Source organism: Littorina saxatilis, linkage group LG7 (assembly GCF_037325665.1).
Source record: "Littorina saxatilis isolate snail1 linkage group LG7, US_GU_Lsax_2.0, whole genome shotgun sequence".
Classification (NCBI taxonomy): domain Eukaryota; kingdom Metazoa; phylum Mollusca; class Gastropoda; order Littorinimorpha; family Littorinidae; genus Littorina; species Littorina saxatilis.
The window spans coordinates 22,802,466-22,818,801 of record NC_090251.1 but is presented as its reverse complement, the minus strand read 5'-3'; the positions used below and the strand labels follow the sequence as shown (position 1 = coordinate 22,818,801).

General features: G+C 38.6%; 1 protein-coding gene across 1 annotated transcript in view; it reads right to left on the bottom strand.

The window, feature by feature from the left end:
• Positions 1-681: 681 nt before the first annotated feature.
• The window catches only part of LOC138970942 (uncharacterized), a 28,824-nt gene continuing 13,169 nt past the window's right edge, over positions 682-16,336 (bottom strand). Inside the window, exons 14-19 of the mRNA XM_070343530.1 lie at positions 12,392-12,530; positions 8,997-9,105; positions 6,740-6,812; positions 6,106-6,252; positions 4,403-4,560; positions 682-3,002 (exon numbers count right to left, since the gene is read on the bottom strand). Coding sequence (XP_070199631.1) covers positions 2,753-3,002; positions 4,403-4,560; positions 6,106-6,252; positions 6,740-6,812; positions 8,997-9,105; positions 12,392-12,530 — 876 coding nt within the window. The 3' untranslated portion in view covers positions 682-2,752. The remainder of the gene's footprint in view (positions 3,003-4,402; positions 4,561-6,105; positions 6,253-6,739; positions 6,813-8,996; positions 9,106-12,391; positions 12,531-16,336) is intronic.

Genomic DNA, 16,336 nt, shown 5'->3' with positions numbered 1-16,336 from the left:
CAGCCTTGAATGTTTTTACTGGTTGATCATAAAGAATTATTGATAAAGAAAATAAATCAATGTTTCTCTGTCACTAACCTTGAGATTATTCTGTCATTTATTTGTTTGCGAAGATCAAGTGTCGAAGTCAGTTTCAGGGTGATAATTAAAATGTATCGTGCGCCTGAAGCAGCCCGAAACTGGTACGCGTTTGATACATGCGAAGGATATACCTGTCCCATTGGATATCTTCGGAATATCAAGATTAACGGAGTTGTGTGTGTGTGTGTGTGTGTGTGTGTGTGTGTGTGTGTGTGAGTGTGTGTAAGAGAAAGAGAGAGAGAGACAGACAGACAGACAGACAGAAAGAGAGAGAGAGACAGAAACACACACACACACACACACACACACACACACTCATATTGAGAAGGTGGGGGAACGTCTCATGGTAATATGCTATTCATATACTATTCTGACAGACAGAGACAGACGGACAGAGAAAGAGAAAGAAAGAAACACACACACACACACGCACACGCACACACGCACACACACACACATACACACACACACACACACACACACACACACACACACACACACACTCATATTGAGAAGGTGGGGGAACGTCTGTCATGGTAATATACCATTCGTCGGAATTGATCCATTGTGAGCATACTCTCTTCAAAACGCAGGTTTGTAATGAACATGTTTCCAGTAGTTAAGTATAATAATGACTATAAAGAAACACTCAGCATCTGGATATACAATATATTTAGAAAGAAAATGTTATCAAAGATTGTATTGATATTTTGTCAAACAGAAGATTGGGATGTAGGTCAGGATACTATATTGCTATTCTGATAGACACGTGGGGAAAGTCTGGGGTTGTGATTGGATAGTCTCACACAGCCCTATTTCGATCATCGGTCCATATTTCCACGGATATTGCTCAATATCCTTTATATTTACAAAAACAAACAGCGCATGCTTCCAGATTCACCATCTCTACCAGACGATGTTTCAATCGCTAGCATACACTTGCCGGAAAACAATTCAATTCTTCTCAGCACTGTTTCCTAGCTCTAAATGTGTCAATAAAATACCCTTTTCTGATGATTTCCCGATGAAACTGGACTAAAAATAAATTTTGTGTCCATAAACTTACAACCGTGTCGTCAAATCTCTTGCTGCGAGTGTGTAGCGGTGTGAATGCGAGGAAATGATGCGCGTAAGGACTTCGTCTGCTATCCTACCTGAGATCAAGGCATCGAAGCAAAAAGTTTCATTTTGCAAGTTTGTAACCGCATTATCTATGTCAGAATAGCAATATAAACGCTATCGTGTTTTCAGCGTAGCGATAGGGGCGGATATTTTGACTCGAACTATTATAATACGCCTCGTCTTCGACTCGGCGTATCATACTTGTTCTCATCAAAATATCCACCCTATCTCTGCGCTGAAAACACGCTAGATGTTAATATATATCGTGATATCAGCTTCAGTTGTCTGTCATAATTACAATCAATGTCCGTCTCTTTTCATACACACTGTGCAGAATACAACCATCATCAATCAGTGACACAAAAGGACAAAACACTGAATAAACTATCAACTATCAAAGCAACAGTAAAAACAAGTCGCTTAAGGCGAAAATACTACATTTAGTCAAACTGTGGAACTCACAGAATGAAACTGAACGCACTGCATTTTTTAACAATGACCATGCAAAACGCAGTAAAACTGACGAGCCTGTTTAGCGCGGTCGTGGTTTCGCTGTGCTGCATAGCACGCTTTACTGCACCTCTCTTCGTTTTAACTTTCTGAGCGTATTTTTAATCCAAACATATCATATCTATATGTTTTTGGAATCAGGAATCGACAGGAAATAAGATGGAATTGTTTTTAAATCGATTTCGGAAATTTAATTTTAATCATAATTTTTATGTTTTTAATTTTCAGAGCTTGTTTTTAATCCAAATATAACATAATCATCTGTTTTTGGAATCAGAAAATGATGAAGAATAAAATGAACGTAGTTTTGGATCGTTTAAAAAAAATATTTTAATTACAATTTTCAGATTTTTAATGACCAAAGTCATAATTAATTTGTAAGCCTCCAAGCTGAAATACAATACCAAAGTCCGGCCTTCGTCGAAGATTGCTTTGCCAAAATTTCAATCAAATTGATTGAAAAATTAGGGTGTGACAGTGCCGCCTCAACTTTTACAAAAAACGGATATGACGTCATCAAAGACATTTATCCAAAAAATGAAAAAATCATCTGGGGATATCATACCCAGGAACTCTCATGTAAAATTTCATAAAGATCAGTCCAGTAGTTTACTCTGAATCGCTCTACACACACACACGCACAGACAGACAGACACACACACACACACACACACACACACACACACACACACACACACACACACACACACACATACACCACGACCCTCGTCTCGATTCCCCATGTTAAAACATTTAGTCAAAACTTGACTAAATGTAATGAAAGAAGTTTGGCACAGAGTGTTAGTCATTGACCTTAGTTCTGTTCATGCTATACACTTACTGGTAAAACTAATCTGGTAACACTTACATTTATACTGATGTATTGTGACACAGCTAGGATGTGCGGTCCATTTATAATATTCAAACCACCGAGCATAAAAAGTAAGTATAAAAACTCGATGAAAAAGCAATAATGTACATATGATCGGAAGCAATAATTCGGGAAAAAGAAACACAGTAATGATAATGGTCTTGCCATCTATACAAATGTTCGCACAGACATAGGAGGAGGAGCTTCAAGGGAAAGGGTAGCCATTCCACTATTGTCAAACATCAGGAACCGCCGAACTGTTGCGCCGTTAAATAGGTAGGTGAAGATAATGGTCTCCATTCTCGTGCCCTGAAATGTGACGTAAACGCCATCCCCAGTGACCTCGATGTTGGACACGCGGTCACGTGACATGGGAACAAACTTGCTCTCTTCGCCGTAGATAATGATTTGTGTTTCTCTGTAATTTGCACACAAAAATGTTGTGCTAACTTAACTGTAGCCAAGATAAAGACTGTTAGTGATATGTGATTATAAGCGCAACCTTATATTCTGCTCAAACAGTCTTCCCGACTTGAATACAAAGAGTCCTAGCCTGAGCTCACTTGACAATCAAGGATCGGAATCTATACTTGTTAAAAGTGAAACGATAGTATGCAAGACAATATCCCATAGCGTTCATATATATATTCAATTCAAACAAAATAATGCACTTCGGTAAAACAAGCATTAAACCGTATTTTGTGTAGCTGAGCCACCACATATGAATGCTAAAAATTCTCATTGAAAACATTTGTAATTTAACAGCTTGAAAGTTCTCTGCGTCCCCTTGATAGCTGGCAGACATTCGTCCCCCTAAACCCTGTTTGCCATCGTCCATTGAAAGAAATTGACTCGATGTTGATAATGATGTCATCAAAGACATTTGTCAAAAAAACGAAATACACGTCTGGGGATAACAATATTATTGTAGGAACTCTCATGTAAAGTTTCATGAAGATCGGTCCAGCAGTTTTCTCGCAAGCGCTCTACACACACACACACACACACACACACACACACACACACACATACACCACACCCTCGTCTCGATTCCCCGTGTATGTCAAAACTTGACTAAATGTAACAAGTCGCGTGAAGCGATATAAAAACATTTAGTCAATCGGTATCAAACTAAAAGATCAACACCACAAACCAGTCATCGCCAAGACTACGAGATATATTTAGATAGTCTCGGCTAACAATACCGAGACGGATCACGCTCGTCTCCGCGAAGCATGCGACCGTATAGTACTTACTGAACTTATTTTCTATAATTCTGAGCACATTGTTAGAGTGAACATGACATATCTATATATTTTTGAATTCAAGAGAAGATGAGGAATACAACAGAGTCATTGTTTAATCTGTTACTAAAAATCGATTTTAATGACAACTTTAACGAGCAAACTAATTAATTAATTTTTAAGATTTTGAGCTGAAATGCAATACCATAGTCCGGACTTCGTCGGAGATTGTTTTATCAAAAATGCAATCAATTTAGTTGAAAAATGAGGGAGTGACAGTGCTGCCTCAACTTTCACAAAAGCCCGGATATGACGTCATCAAAGACATCTATCCCCCAAAAAACAAAAACAAAAACATCTGGGGATATTATACCCAGGAACTCTCATGTGCAGTTTTATGAAGATTGGTCCAGTAACTTCCTTGGAATCACTTTATACACACACACACACACACACACACACACACACACACACACACACACACACACACACACACACACCATGACCCTCGTCTCGATTCCCCGTCTATATTAAAACATTTAATCAAAACTTGACTAAATTTAAAAACACTCACTCGGTGCCCACTGTGAAGACCGGACTGGTGTAGTACATGCAGAAGTCATGTACAGTGCACCTACTGGTCAGCGTTAGAGGGCTATTGTCTCCAAAGTCAGCCAGCAGGGGGTCCGGCACGCCCTGACCAGGTCTCCTCAGTACCTTTGTAGGATTAAACTTCACACAAGAAAGCAGAACATTATCGTTTTCGTTAAACACGTGAGTACAGTATTTTTTGGTCTTTTTATTTCTCGCTCTCGCGCGCAGTCACCATTTATCGTCTTCGTTAAACACGTGAGTACATTATTTGTAGGTCTTTTTATTTTTCACACAAGAAGACAAGAACAAAAGATTACTAGAGCAAAGAAAATAAATATAACAGCGATGTTTTGATGTACGACAAAAAACAGCAGCTAGAGTACTAATTCTTGACGGAAACAATGCTTGACTGGTTAGTATTTGCTCGGAACTGGACTCTTTCAGGTGACAAAACTCTGTTAACTCTGCATCTTGAACACACGGCCAGTACCGTGTAACTGGCCTTGACACGGAACGATCCAAGGGGGGCAATCTCAGTCATCTGAAAGAGGGAAATCCAAACGCAATCCGCCTTGTTCGATTTTATGGGTTTGGACGATAGAGAAAAATAAGAAAAGCAAAAGCTGGAGTCCAGTCTGGACGAAACTGCTATCAAGAACGCAGAATTGATTTTTTCTGAGTTTTTTTAGCCGTAAGCGCCATGTTTATCGGAGCAGGAAACTCTTCCAGAGTGAGGCCCCTTTGTTGGTTTCACTGCGCGGCCGCATTGTGAACAGCAGTTATGAGAAATTCGAAATGAGAAATGGCGCTTACGGCTAAAAATAAAAATCCGAAAAAATCAATTCTGCGTTCTTGATAGCAGTTTCGTCCAGACTGGACTCCAGCTTTTGCTTTTCTTATTTTTCTCTATCGTCCAAGCCCATAAAATCGAACAAGGCGGATTGCGTTTGGATTTCCCTCTTTCAGATGACTGAGATTGCCCCCCTTGGATCGTTCCGTATCAAGGCCAGTTACACGGTACTGGCCGTGTGTTCAAGATGTTAACTCTGTTGATCCGTGTCATCATGTATTTCTCCTTAGATCTAGACAGAGCTCTCCGCTTGCTACTCACAAATTGATCTGACAAACGAAGGGAAGTAAGCGCTCTAAATGCATACGACATGTGTAATAGAGTAAGTGAGAGTTATATTATGCCTACCCGACCTCCTGGCACCTGAGAGAATAACAAGCATTGAAATGAACAAGCGAATTTCATCCTCACAATTTTGTAAATGTGAAAATGGGTTTGAGGATGAAAGTCGCTTGTTCATTTCAATGCTTGTTATTCTCTTAGGTGCCAGGAGACTGGTTCCGAATAACTCTCACTAACTCTATTACACATGCCATAAGCATTTAGAGCGGTCACTTCCCTTTGTTTATGAGATCTGTAAACAGCGCTAATCGGTTTAAGGCCACACACAAAAAATAGTCTGTTTACGGTATCCCGACCGACCCTATTTTTTCGCGCGACCCTTGACTTTTTTTTGGCATTTGGGAAAAAAGAGAAAAAAAAAAAAAAAGTCTGTTTTTGGGCAAAATAACTTAAAAATATGTTTTTGGGGGGGAAAAAAAATTCCCGACATACCGACCCTATTTTTTGGGCCTATGTTACCATAAACAGACTCTTTTTTTTAGGAAACTCACAAATTGGAATCCAGCATCAGACGGAGAGAGCTTGAAATCGTCAGTAAGGCCAGCAGCCAGGATGATACCAAAGTACCAGTCGTGTCCCACGTGACTGTACGTTGTCCACACCTGTCCTGAGGGTCCAAGACCGTTGTTCCACACTGACTGCAACAGGTGTAACACAGGGACATTGTGAAAACCGTAAGCAGTTCATGATACAGCTCTTAGGTTTGAACAGAAATTTTGATTTTTGAATGTGGATAAGATAAGCATGTAAATCAATACCGAACACACGCACAACGATTTTGAAAACCTCTCCACATTCAAAAACACGCCACAAAAATGTCGATCTCTCATCTGCCTTTATGAACCTCTTCCACAGTCTATAAGCAACCACATTTTAATTACTGACCGATCGAAAGAAATCCCTTGAAAGAAACTATAAGAAGCCATCGCATTCTTATTCTTTTACTCGTCCATTGCAAAGACCACTAGGTTGACGTGCCAGTGAATGATTCCTTTGGTCTATGATTAAACGTCTCAATAACTAACACTTCGTGCTGTTCGATTCTCGATTTTTGAACGTTAGCAGCACTCTATCTGTGTTTCGGTTTTCATCCAAAGAGCATAATCATACGATTTTAATACTGACCTGCCAAAGCTGTTTGTCAATAGCTGTTGCAGGTTTGCTTGGCTTAAGAATCAGTCCATCAACACGGCAACACCTGCAGTCAATGGCAGATAAGCAGGTGAATCAATACAACTCACAGAATATTTGAAAACCTCTTTACATTCAAACTCTATTGAATTTTTACGAAACTTGATATCCCGAGCGTTTGGCTGTAACTGTGTGTTTTGATAGTATATGCCCAAAACAGGTTCACTCATCTGCAACAAATATTCATTATAGCCAGTGAGTGAAAGGAACAATGCATTGCATGAGCCGAGCTCACTGTTTTTTGACAGTAATATCAGACAAGCTCTGGCCATTTTTACATTTAGTCAGGTTTTGACTAAATGTTTTAACGTAGAGGGGGGAATCGAGACGAGGGTTGTGGTGTATGTGTGTGTATGTGTGTGTGTGTGTGTGTGTGTGTGTGTGTGTGTGTGTGTGTGTGTGTGTGTGTGTGTCTGTCTGTCTGTGTGTGTGTGTAGAGCGATTCAGACCAAACTACTGGACCGATCTTTATGACATTTGACATGAGAGTTCCTGGGAATGATATCCCCGGATGTTTTTTTCTTTTTTTCGATAAATACATTTGATGACGTCATATCCGGCTTTTTTGTAAAAGTTGAGGCGGCACTGTCACACCCTTATTTTTCAATCAAATTGATTGAAATTTTGGCCAAGCAATCTTCGACAAAGGCCGGACTTCGGTATTGCATTTCAGCTTGGTGGCTTAACAATTAATTAATGACTTTGGTCATTAAAAATCTGAAAATTGTAAAAAAAAAACCTTTTTTTTAAAACGATCCAAATTTACGTTTATCTTAGTCTTCATTATTTTCTGATTCCAAAAACATATAAATATGTTATATTCGGATTAAAAACAAGCTCTGAAAATTAAAAATATAAAAATTATTATTAAAATAAAATTTCCGAAATCGATTTAAAAACAATTTCATCTTATTCCTTGTGGGTTCCTGATTCCAAAAACATATAGATGTGATATGTGTGGATTAAAAACACGCTCAGAAAGTTAAAAAGAATAGAGATAAAGAAAAGCGTGCTATCCTTCTCAGCGCAACTACTACCCCGCTCTTCTTGTCAATTTCACTGCCTGTGCATCGAGCGGTGGACTGACGATGCTACGAGTATATGCTCTTGCAGTGAGTTCAGTTTCATTCTGTTAGTTCGACAGCTTGACTAAATGTTGTAATTTCGCCTTACGCGACTTGCTTTTTATATTTAGTCAAGTTTTGACTAAATATTTTAACATCGAGGGGGAATCGAAACGAGGGTCGTGGTGTATGTGCGTGTGTGTGTGTGTGCGTGTGTGCGTGTGTGCGTGTGTGCGTGTGTGTGTGTGTGTAGAGCGATTCAGACTAAACTACTGGACCGATCTTTATGAAATTTGACATGAGAGTTCCTGGGTATGAAATCCCCGAACTTTTTTTTCATTTTTTTGATAAATGTCTTTGATGACGTCATATCCGGCTTTTCGTGAAAGTTGAGGCGGCACTGTCACGCCCTCATTTTTCAACCAAATTGGTTGAAATTTTGGTCAAGTAATCTTCGACGAAGCCCGGGGTTCGGTATTGCATTTCAGCTTGGTGGCTTAAAAATTAATTAATGACTTTGGTCATTAAAAATTTGAAAATTGTAAAAAAAAATAAAAATTTATAAAACGATCCAAATTTACGTTTATCTTATTCTCCATCATTTGCTGATTCCAAAAACATATAAATATGTTATATTTGGATTAAAAACAAGCTCTAAAAATTAAATATATAAAAATTATTATCAAAATTAAATTGTCCAAATCAATTTAAAAACACTTTCATCTTATTCCTTGTCGGTTCCTGATTCCAAAAACATATAGATATGATATGTTTGGATTAAAAACACGCTCAGAAAGTTAAAACAAAGAGAGGTACAGAAAAGCGTGCTATCCTTCTTAGCGCAACTACTACCCCGCTCTTCTTGTCAATTTCACTGCCTTTGCCATGAGCGGTGGACTGACGATGCAACGAGTATACGGTCTTGCTGAAAAATTACATTGCGTTTACTTTCATTCTGTGAGTTCCACAGCTACTTGACTAAATATTGTATTTTCGCCTTACGCGACTTGTTCTTACTTTCTTACTGTACTTGCAAACTTAGTACTTTGAACAATGCCAGCTTCAGATGACAGAACATGCGACATTGCTTTCAGGTTTATACTGTATATAGTACACAGGTGACTCACTGCATGAGCAAGGAGACATTAGTGTGTTGCAGCATGTCACTGGATCCTACAGGCCCGGTACTCAGGGTGGACACCACTGCCTTTAGCTCTGGATCTGGCTCGGACATATCTACACGGTACAAGATATACCATTAGATAGCGTTAGAGTTGAACCCAAAACCAGAGTTATGCATTAAAACGAACAATGTTGGTTAATGAGGTACATCACTCTTTACCTTTTAATGAGGTACACCACTCTTTACCTTTTAATGAGGTACATCACTCTTTACCTTTTAATGAGGTACATCACTCTTTACCTGTTAATGAGGTACATCACTCTTTACCTTTTAATGAGGTACATCACTCTTTACCTTTTAATGAGGTACATCACTCTTTACCTTTTAATGAGGTACACCACTCTTTACCTTTTAATGAGGTACATCACTCTTTACCTATTAATGATGTACATCACTCTTTACCTTTTAATGAGGTACATCACTCTTTACCTTTTAATGAGGTACACCACTCTTTACCTTTTAATGAGGTACATCACTCTTTACCTTTTAATGAGGTACATCACTCTTTACCTTTTAATGAGGTACACCACTCTTTACCTTTTAATGAGGTACATCACTCTTTACCTTTTAATGAGGTACATCACTCTTTACCTTTTAATGAGGTACACCACTCTTTACCTTTTGATGAGGTACACCACTCTTTACCTTTTAATGAGGTACATCACTCTTTACCTTTTAATGAGGTACATCACTCTTTACCTTTCAATGAGGTACACCACTCTTTACCTTTCAATGAGGTACATCACTCTTTACCTTTTAATGAGGTACATCACTCTTTACCTTTTAATGAGGTACACCACTCTTTACCTTTTAATGAGGTACACCACTCTTTACCTTTTAATGAGGTACACCACTCTTTACCTTTTAATGAGGTACACCACTCTTTACCTTTTAATGAGGTACATCACTCTTTACCTTTTAATGAGGTACACCACTCTTTACCTTTTAATGAGGTACACCACTCTTTACCTTTTAATGAGGTACACCACTCTTTACCTTTTAATGAGGTACACCACTCTTTACCTTTTAATGAGGTACACCACTCTTTACCTTTTAATGAGGTACATCACTCTTTACCTTTTAATGAGGTACACCACTCTTTACCTTTTAATGAGGTACATCACTCTTTACCTTTTAATGAGGTACACCACTCTTTACCTTTTAATGAGGTACATCACTCTTTACCTTTTAATGAGGTACACCACTCTTTACCTTTTAATGAGGTACACCACTCTTTACCTTTTAATGAGGTACATCACTCTTTACCTTTTAATGAGGTACACCACTCTTTACCTTTTAATGAGGTACACCACTCTTTACCTTTTAATGAGGTACACCACTCTTTACCTTTTAATGAGGTACACCACTCTTTACCTTTTAATGAGGTACACCACTCTTTACCTTTTAATGAGGTACATCACTCTTTACCTTTTAATGAGGTACACCACTCTTTACCTTTTAATGAGGTACACCACTCTTTACCTTTTAATGAGGTACATCACTCTTTACCTTTTAATGAGGTACACCACTCTTTACCTTTTAATGAGGTACACCACTCTTTACCTTTTAATGAGGTACACCACTCTTTACCTTTTTTCCTCTCCAGTTTCTTTCATGGGCTGATATTCCCACTTATTCCCCCCTCTGCTTCTTTACCTCTGTAAACTTGTAGAGCTAGTTATTTTTCAATAATGACCCAGCAACCAAACAAATAACGAGCCAGCAACAGCCTGAATCCTCGATAGTGCAATGGGTTGAGAAGCTGTTCTGTTTTGGTACTACTTTTGCGACTGAAAAGTTCCGAACGCTCTATACGTACGAAATATACATCTCTGGAGCAAACAATACAAACATACCGCATTTAAATTAACAACTACAGGCCTGAACACATGCATCTCCATATAAAATCCATGAGTTAGGTTGTTTTCTGAATCTAGATCTGCCGTGCACAAACCGTTCATCACAAGCAAATTCCCAAGGCAAGTAACTCATACTCTAGCCGACAAGAGTAGTTCCCCTTCTTTTAACGCAGTTTCTTCGACAACACTGACTGCAATCCGACGGTCAGTTTTCAACAATATTTCATTTTATAAACAGATCACACGCAACCAAATGCACACATCTCATCAATTTAAACAACATAAAGCGGTTTCATACACTATTTTCCCCAGAAAACTGAACTTCATACAGTAATTAACGTTGGAACACGGGTGCAAAAGTTCGTCTGCTAGTCCCATTTGACGAAAGAACATTATCCTATGCGATACTAAAACATAAACAGAACACACAATATCTTCCTTTACCGCCACAGCAGAATAACAGCATATCTGTGTACTTGATTTTAGTCTAAAACAGGGAAACTGACAAGAAGTGTTAACAGAATGGAATGATTTGCACGGAACTATACAACCGCGCATTAATCGATCGCCTGCGCAGGTTGACTGGTTGAGTGATTCGGATTCGATCAAACTTTCGCACAAAAACTCCTCTTTTCTTTGAATAACTGAAGAAAGGAGGAATAAAGAGGTTACACACCTCGTCTCAGTGATTATTAAAAATAATGGTCTCAGTTCGCGGTCATGAAAAAGCTCGCTGAAGCTCGCATTTTTCATGATCCGCCAACTTCGACCATTATTTTTAATAATCACTGAGACTCGGCATGTAACCTCTACATACACTCGGGATTTGCACGAGAGGGTTTTAACGTGTATGACCGCCATTTAGGCAGCCATGCGCCGATTTCGGGGGATGCTTTTCTCTCTCTCCAAATTTGATATCAGTTTGACAAATGTGGCTATCATCTCCTCAGAGACATCAAGGTACTCTGTAATCTTCCACATAAGTTTCCTAATGATCAAAGAACATCAGAGTGCCTATGGGTGTCCTTATCCCTGTTGTTAAATACTGAACATGTTAATAGCCGCAGCAGCTTTTTCTTCAAACACACTTCGGTTTCCTTCAGCTGAGCAGCGTATTAATGACATTATAGAGAAATGTTTTGTTGAGATAGTCATAAGCTTGAATGCGCTCGGTGTAGTTCAATAGATTTATTCTTTCGCTCAAGACAAATTAACATTGAAAGAATTATTTTGTTGAGATGCTAGATAGCTAGATAGTCGAAAGCTTGAATGCACCCGGTGTTGTTCAATATATTCCTTCTTTAGCTCAAGACACATTAACATTCCAAATCTGCATGCACTCAACTTGAAAAGAAGAAGAGGGAAAGAAAAGACAATGTGCAGGAGAAGAAGGAATTGATGACTCGCTGTGGGGATTATGCACTTAAATAGGAAGGAAAGAAAAGACAAAGTGGAGCAGAAGGAGGCATTGATGACTCACTGTAGGTGTTTCCAGGCTGTTCTGTGACAGTCCAGAAGTTGTCTTTCCATGGAGCCAGCCCCAGAGCGTGGGCCAGGATAGAGGTCACTCCGATCTGCCATTGGTCTAGCCCGGGCCGGTAGTCAACGCTCACACGTGCCTGTGGTCATGAACACTCCGTATTACACCTCTCTCTTTTTTTCCTCAAACTCTGTCTCTTTTAAACTCTGTCTCTCTATCAAACTATGTCTTTCTTTCAAACTCTCATTCTCTCTAATAAAAAAATGTCTCTCTCTCTCTTGGAAACTCTCTGTCTTGCTAATCATGTCTCTTTCGAACACACATACTCTCTCTCTCTCTATCAAAATCTCTCACTACGCGTGTGCAAACTCTCTCTCACTCTCTCTCTCTCTCTCTCTCTCTCTCTCTCTCTCTCTCTCTCTCTCTCTCTCTCTCTCTCTCTAAGAGCATGCCGTGCGCATGAATTGTACTCAATACGTGCGAGTTCGGTCAATCCGTGTCTGTACTGTGATTGCCTCTAACTCTTCAGCATTACCACCAGCGCCTTGGAGCATTGGAAAATTGACTTTTCTGTGACGGTTGAAGTACGATCGAGTTTATCGAATTGCTTGTGCATTTCCTGCAGATTCCTGCCTTTACAGTGCATACATCTTTGTTCTTCTTTTTTAAACTTTGTTTTCTAGATTAATTTGAATTGTTCTTGGTTTTTTTGTGTGTATTCTACGAGATTTCTACTCACTCATTTTCTCTTACAGAGATTGTTTTCATTGTGTACTGTTTAATAAGTCCATGACTGTATCTACGAATTCCTGGCCTGTTAAAGACGGTCTAAGAGTTGGACATTTGAATATTAATCATGCCATAAATAAGCTTGATGAGGTAGCAGCTATTCTTCTCAACTCAGGCAAATACTTTCACATTTTTGGACTCTCTGAGTCGAGACTTAACAGCAATATCGCAGATGTGGAAGTTAAGATTGAAGGATATAATGTCGTACGTCGAGATCCATCATCAACAAAAGAAACTGGTTTGCTTGTTTATATCCACGAGTCCTTAACGTTTCATAGACTTCATCACTTAGAGCAGCATTCGGTTGAAACAATATGGCTGGAATTAAAATTGCGTAAATCAGCGCCAGTCTTGACCGGTTTCTGCTACAGGAATCCAGCTGAACATGTTAACTGGTTTGATAATTTCGATAACATGATGGACGCTGTCAGCCTTGAATCCAGAGAAATTATACTTTTGGGCGATTTTAATCTTGATCTTCTGAAACCCAACAAGTGCTGGATGGAAAAGTTATCCCTTCATAATTTACAACAATTAGTAACGATTCCAACAAGAGTTACAGCTACCTCATCTACGCTTATAGACCATATATGTGTGTCAACTCAGGCTAACATTATTGAAACCTCAGTTCCAAGTATTGGTTGTAGTGATCACTTTCCAATATGCCTCACATGGTCGAAAAAAGGGGTTAGAATCCCCAAACGAAAGCATAAATTCATAACGTATAGGCTATTTTCAAAACTTGATAAAGAATCATTTCTTTCTGATTTAAGTTGTACAGATTTTTCAACAATTTATAATCATACTGACCCCGATGAAGCATTTGAATTATGGTACAACTTGTTTATAAAAGTATATGATAAACATGCACCATTCAGAACCTCTCGTGTGCAGCAACACCCAAAACCAAAATGGCGCTTACACACGACATTCAATGTGCGATTAATCACCGCGATTTTCTTAAACGTAATGGCAGAGAAGAAGAGTACAGAAAGCAGAGAAACGAAGTAACGTCCATGAAACGTGCTGCTCGCAAAAAATATTACCGTGAGCTCGCTGCATCAAATACGAAACAAAACTCAAAAGCCATCTGGAAAGTGATCAACCAGTTGACACGTAAAAAAACCGTAAAATCTTCTGTCATTGATGTACCTGCGGATGATCTTAACATTCATTTCACTTCTATTGTTGAAAAAATAATCACAAATGATAGATCAAAACAGAATAATCTGGACAAGTTGAAACAGTTTTGTGTTTCAAAAAATATTACACATAATTTAGACATCCCCCTGTTATCTGTGAGCGAAGTCTTCCATTATCTGATATGCTTAAAACAAACTGGTACTCATGGTCTAGATAATCTTGATGGGAAAATTTTGAAGTTGTCTGCCCCTTTTATTGCAGAATCTCTGACATACGTTTACAACTTGTGCCTGGACAAATCTGACTTTCCCGCCAAATTAAAGGAGGCAAAAGTAATCCCGCTATTCAAATCAGGTAATTCTTCTGACCCCGCCAATTACAGACCAATCTCGATTCTTCCTGTTTTATCCAAACCACTTGAAAAACACATATATACACACTTGGCCGCACATTTGAAGAAATACGACCTTATTCATTCAAATCAGTCAGGCTTCAGAGTAAATCATTCGTGCCACACAGCATTAATAAACCTTCTTGAAAACTTGCTTAGCAACATTAATAATAATGAACTCTGTGGTGTCCTATTCGTCGATTTTGCAAAAGCATTCGACGTCATTAATCATGAGTTACTTTTAAGAAAATTAGCTGAGTATAGATTGTCACCCCAAACCCTATGCCTCCTCTCATCTTTCTTAGCCGGACGAGAGCAATCCGTCTGCGTGAATTCCACTATGTCAAGTAAAAGACCGGTGTTATATGGAGTCCCCCAGGGTTCTGTCCTTGGGCCACTTCTTTTCTCTCTGTATATTAACGATCTTCCTTTTAGTGTTAATGATGATTGTGAACTATTTGCTGATGATACGACCATACACACTTCTGATAAAAAATTAGACAAAGTTTATTTATCATTGCAGAACAGTGTAGATGATCTCATTAATTGGACAAAATATAACCACATGAGTCTTCACCCCCAAAAGACCAAATACATGTTAATTACAACAAGGCAAAAAAGACAAAACATCAAGAATAATCCTCATTCCTTATTAATTGGCAACGATGCAATAGCGGAAGTAGGAGATCACAAAGTTTTGGGAGTAAATATCGATAATAATTTATCTTGGACCCATCATGTTAGATCGTTGTGCAAAACCGTGTCGAGGAAAATATATTTGTTGAACAGAATAAAGCACTTTCTTGATCCACACTCAAGGTTATTATTTTATAATGCATACATACAAACCATCACGGATTATTGTTCGACCATCTGGGACTCTGCCAGTGCAAACATTTTAAAACCACTGTACAGTCTACACAGACGAGCACTAAAATCAGTTCTATTAAAACAATCCAGTCTTGTTTTCGACGATTATAAAAAACTTAAGATTTTGCCCTTAAAAGAAAGATTTAAATCAAATAAAGGCGTGCTCCTTCACAAAATCCTTTCCGGCCATGCACCGAGTGCTTTCATTACAAAATTTAAAGCCAAACCAAGCCGAAAATTCAACGTCCCCATTCCGCGGATAGATCTCTTTAAATCAAGTTTAGCTTATTCTGGCAGCGTTTTGTGGAATTCTCTCCCGGAATCAGTTCGAGTCCCAACAAGTCTCAATACTTTCAAAAAACACCTCTCATTACATTTAATGTCAAATTACGAAAAGTCACAGTGATGGAAGACTTCGTTCTGATTATTTTCATATTGATCATATCTGTCCATAAAGCATCAGTGTTTCATAACGCAAGAATGTATGTATAGCCTACAACGTGTATATAGTCATGTGAATAGTTTCTCTGCCTTGCTTATCTTTTGTAATTGTTTTACGTATGTATATATATATATATATGTATTCAAGATTAGAATAGTCCCTCTCTGGGCGAGGGCTGGTTGAAAAGAAGCTCGTTTATATTGCTTATGCCACAACCCTCGTAAAATAAAATTTGATTTGATTTGATTTGATTTGATCTCTTCCAAAATCTCACGTTCGTTCGTTCGTTCGTTCTCTTTCAAAATCTCAC